The sequence below is a fragment of the Ilyonectria robusta genome (assembly GCF_021365365.1).
Source record: "Ilyonectria robusta strain PMI_751 chromosome Unknown BGZ61scaffold_70, whole genome shotgun sequence".
NCBI classification, from domain to species: domain Eukaryota; kingdom Fungi; phylum Ascomycota; class Sordariomycetes; order Hypocreales; family Nectriaceae; genus Ilyonectria; species Ilyonectria robusta.
Window position 1 is genome coordinate 71,888 of NW_025764504.1, and position 5,034 is coordinate 76,921.

The window sequence follows — 5,034 nt, forward strand, 5'->3', positions numbered from 1 at the left end:
CGGGCCCTCCCAGCCGAAACGGACCTCTAAGAAACGCAAATCCCACCAACCGGTCTCTCAGTCAAAGAAGACGAAGTCTAAGGAAGCCCGGGATCAAGGAAATAGCAGATCTAGCTGCGAGGCCTGCGGTGGCTTCCACCGCTTGGCCAGCTGCTTTTATGTCTTTCCTTCAAGGGCTCCTGACTGGTTTGAACCCAATCCTGTGATGAAGGATGCAGTCAAATACCGACTTTCCTGTCAAGACTTGAAGGATAAAGTCAAGGCCCTCAAGGGGTCGGCCGGACTGGCTGAGCCAGATTGACTATGCCGGGATATAGGGCGTTGTTCTGACCTGATAACTGCAGTCAAGGCCGCTTTTCCTGCTGCCCGGTACCCCCTACGAAGGTCAGCTATCCTAGACTCCGGGGCCACAATCCACATCTTCAACCAGATCAACCGGTTCAAAGGATATCAGCCTGCAGGGGCTGATGACGTCCTTATTGCCGGAGAACACGAAGTCCTAGTCCTAGGCTACGGTCAGGTCGATATCCTGACTAAAGGGACTAAGGGCCCTAGGGCTATTCCTCTGTTTGATGTGGCATATTGCCCTGACTTCCCTTGCAACCTCGTATCCCTACGACGTCTGCAACGGCAGGGCTATTGGTGGGACATACGCCCAGAAAACAACTGTCTTCGGGCAACAGCTGGATTGATCCTTTGTTATCTAGCTGATCGATATGACCAATTCGTCATTGAAGACATTCCACTTGATCAGCAGGAGGCTGCCTTCCCTGCCCGGCACAGCCGGTTCAACTCATCAACCCGACCTAAGGCAACTAAACAGGATGCCCGCCGATGGCATCTGCGGCTTGGTCATCCGGGGCCTCAAGCCCTAGAAAGGCTAGTTAACAAAGTCACAGGGGCCTGGATCAAAGGGATTACAACAGTCCAATGCGATGACCGCGGCACTTCCAAGATCACCCGGCAGGTTAGCCGCCGGCTGAGGGATCTTCCGGCCGGACCCGGTCTGAGATGAAAGACGGGCAGGAACAGAGGAGAGAGGAGGCAAATGAGGAAGATGGGGCGATTGTACTACTAGTTTCTACTGTTACGGTGGCGATATACCGGTTGAGACGGTTCACAGTATCATCTCTTCCGAGTTTGAGGCCTTCACACGGACTGGTTACACTATTAGGAGCACTGTCCTGGGGTCATTGTCGGTCGTCGGAATTTTACATCATGGACAACTAAAAAGGCGTAATCTATACCGTCACATCCAACCTGCCGGAAACCTACGATGAGGCGAAGAAATTCAGTTACTATGCCTTCAGCTAACTGAAACCGCCAGACCCTGAGTCGGTCAGTCAGCAAATAAATCATTGGATATGGATACAATTAGAGCTTCTAATCACTTACTGAATGGACGGTAGTTAAGAGCTTTTATCCCTATGACACAGCCCATAAAATTGTGGTACATGACAGATATGACGGTAAGTAGGCGTTGTTTAATTACCTTGTTTTCTTGGTTAGTCTAGCTAATTGTATCAGGCACATCCAATTTTGGACGCTTTTATCCTCCCTCTTGCTCCTGCACCAGTGGAGCCCCCGGACTGTTTCAGATGCCATATGCCCAGCAGGAGGTTTATCAATCGCATGTCAAATCGCAACGGAAATGCAGGGCGTCCGTTCCATAAGTGCATAGTTTACAAAAAGTTCCTTGGCTTTGCAGATGATAGAGGCAACAACCCTAATAACCCACCATGTGGCTGTGGTGTCTCCAGCAAAGCCCAAGTGGCAGGTCGAGAAAGTGGCAATCCTGGTGGTTTGCATTATGTGTGCAAATTGGGCATATGCGACTTTTACGCTGTAGACCTGGGTGAAGATCAGCGACAAGTTACACTGGACGACGAGATGGGGAATCTTCTAGCTAGACTTCGTCTTGTTTGACAAAAAGCGAAGTCAACAATGACATTCCATGGCCCTCGAGATTCGTTGACAAGCCCAAAAAGCCCAAATAAGCTCGAAGATCTACAAGCGACCTGGGAAAAGGCGGCGTGCTGGACGAAAGCCGCACCGCTCAAACCCTAATCGCAAAGCCGCTGGTAGTATGGCCATGCTACCGTCGCCGTGCGGTTAGGTTTGAGCCAGGCAACCACGGTCCAGCTCGTGATCGCTTCCCAAGTCAATGACTACGCGTCTGCATCAGGCGCTTGTGTATCAAGATTGTGGGGCCCATCGGCCTGTACCTCAGTGTCGTCAGTTTGCAGGGCTTATTTTGGTATCCAGCGAGGAGCAGGAGGGAGAGAATATCAAATCGGTTCATGATACCGGTATGGTGACGTCAAATTTTCAGACCTCTCGAATTAACATTCTCGCCATTCTACTGTACCCATAGTTGCCAGCGGACACTAGCATGTATTACTCTACGGAAAAAGTCTATTCCACCGAAGCCGCTCATCAATGTACAGACAACGCTAGTGAAGACAGTCGGGTAGGCCAATCCTCAAACGGTTCAAATTCTCTTCAGTCTTATCCCAGAGGCACGGATGCGCAGGTTACGCCCCACCGTCACGTCATATTGCCAGCCTCCTGAAATCCCGTCTCCAAGTGAGGCGACGGTGGCTTAAAACAGCTGGTGAAGGATCACGCCACCTGTACCAGCAGAACTTGAGAAACATCCAGGATTCGTGATGGCATTGGCGGAGAACGAGATGATGACGTTTCGGAAAACTATATTGATTCCGCTACTTCACTATTAGTACCGAGTACCGATATTCGACTCTTTATATTCACTTGCTTCTTGCTGCTTTATCCACGCGGCATTAACTCGAACTATCGGCAGCATCCTCCCTTTTCTGCCGAGCCATCGGAGCCTCATCTTGCACTCCTTGTTCCAGTACCATCAGTTGCATCTTCTATTCTTGCCACTTGAAGTCGCTCCTGTTCACAGTTCAGAGAAGGCCATTGTGTAGCTGATTAGCCCACCCACATACCGAGACTTCCCCCCTCCGAACCCGAAGTTCTAGATCGTCGTAGGGATTGGGCATCAGCATCACGCCACTATGAACAAAATAGGCTCATCCTAAACCGTCCCGTGATATTTTAAGGCGTAAAGGAGGTTGGGAAGTATTATCCTTTCTCGTTCGGCCATCCAGATTGGTGACTTAGGAGTCATGGTCAAACTCAAATTCCGGCCACCTCCAGCAAGAGAACGTTCAGAATCACAAAATGCAGAACCAAACATTAGTCCCAGCAAAGGCAGAGCCCGGAAAAAGTTTTAGCCATGGGTCTCCAACCAAGTTTTCTGTTGCACCATACCGAAAGAGACATAGCATTGGGAGCGCTATGGGGCTGGGTCCATGCAATATCATGATCATCTTGAGCGGTCGTCACAATCTTATTCGTAAACGCCCGGACGGCGACCAGCAGCAAGGTTAAGCTTTGAGCGAGCTAAGACGCTTTTGGTTGTCTTCAGTACAGAAAAGACTTCGTCGACTCATCACAGCGATCCGGCACGGTTTCGCGCAGGGGAGTCGGCGACGCTGGCCGATGCTCTTCGTTGAATTGAGCTCTTAATATTTAAAGGATTAGTTGGCGCTCTTCCTCTCTGCCATCGCTTTGTGTTATTGCCTGTCTTGCTTTTTCCCACTCTCCGATAATGGCCATGCAAGTTGCATCTCATAACAGTCCCACTATTCACCTTTTCTAGATTTCTCAGCGGAGTCTTGCTACTCTTCCCCCTCTCTAGGTTGCTTTTAATTGGTACTGGCTTGTTTGGCTGACTTTATATCTCTACTTAGCGTAAGAAGTTTATTTATAAAACTAATATCGGTAACTATACTAGAATCTTAAGACTGATTTTAAAGCTATAGGTAAGTCTTTTTTACTTACCTCTATAAGCAGACTGGATATTATAATAAGATAGTTACTTATATAAATAAGATTATAAAAGTTAGTAGTAAGTTTAGTTTTAAGAAGTAGAATCTTCTTAGTATTATATATTAGAATATAATTAGTACCTACTATAGAAGTTTATAGATTATCTTTTTAATTAAGAAATTAGAATTAAATAGTAAGATATATTTAACTACTATTTAAGAATATTATTATAAGATTTTAAATAAATTTAAGAAATTCTATAAGAATATTTTAAAGATATTAAATAAGAGATTAATTTTTAAAACTATTTTAAATATATTTAAAATCTTTTATAAAAATATATATTTATTAGCTATTATAAGAGATTGGCCCCCTGCGGGAGCTCCTACAGCAGCTAGCGTAGCGACCTTCCTGCAGGGCAGCAGTTCCCTTCGCCGCTAAGGCAAAAGGGAAAGTAATGACTTAACCGCGGGTTAAGTCATCTAGCTGCACCTATCTGCTGGACCCAGGACCCGGCACCGCTGGGTCCACTACCCCAGGCTCTCAGCCTATGATAGCTATTTTAATTTCTCTAAATTAATTTATTATATATTAAAAAAAAAATTATAGTTATTATTTAGTAAAATTTAAATTAAATAAAAAATATAATATTACTATTATTTCTACTTATAAAACTTATAATATAAGCTTTAAATCTATTAATATAATTTAATTAGTATTATTAGAAATATTAATATATTTCTTTTTAAATTACTACTAATATTATTTAAATTAAGCTTATTACTATTTACTTTTTATGTTTAAAAATAGCTTTAAATTTATTTATATTTTACTATAAAATTTAAAACTTACTAAATTATACTTATAACTTAATCTTATTTAGCAGGCTATTAATAATACTTATATTAAGCTAGACTTTCTATCTAAAGAATTCTTTTATAACTCTATAATTATTATATAGCTTTTTTATAATAATCTAACAATTTAGATATCTTTAGATATAGATAAAATAGAAACTTATCCTATAGCTCTAGATATAGCTAAGGAGGCTAAGATTAAGGCATCTAAATATATAATCAGAAGCAAATATAGTTAGGATTATATAGCTAGGAAAATATATAGCCAGGATATCTATGTTAGATGCGGACTGCCTAGATAGATAAGGGGTGTGTGGCC

At 43.5% G+C, this 5,034-nt stretch overlaps 1 protein-coding gene across 1 annotated transcript; it reads left to right on the forward strand.

Moving 5' to 3' along the window:
- Positions 1-1,566: 1,566 nt before the first annotated feature.
- Positions 1,567-1,926, forward strand: BGZ61DRAFT_374289 (uncharacterized protein; the record flags this gene model as incomplete). The annotated part of the gene is made up of 1 exon (XM_046242321.1): positions 1,567-1,926. A coding segment is annotated over one exon (360 nt), but the record flags the coding sequence as incomplete, so codon positions are not given.
- Positions 1,927-5,034: the final 3,108 nt, after the last annotated feature.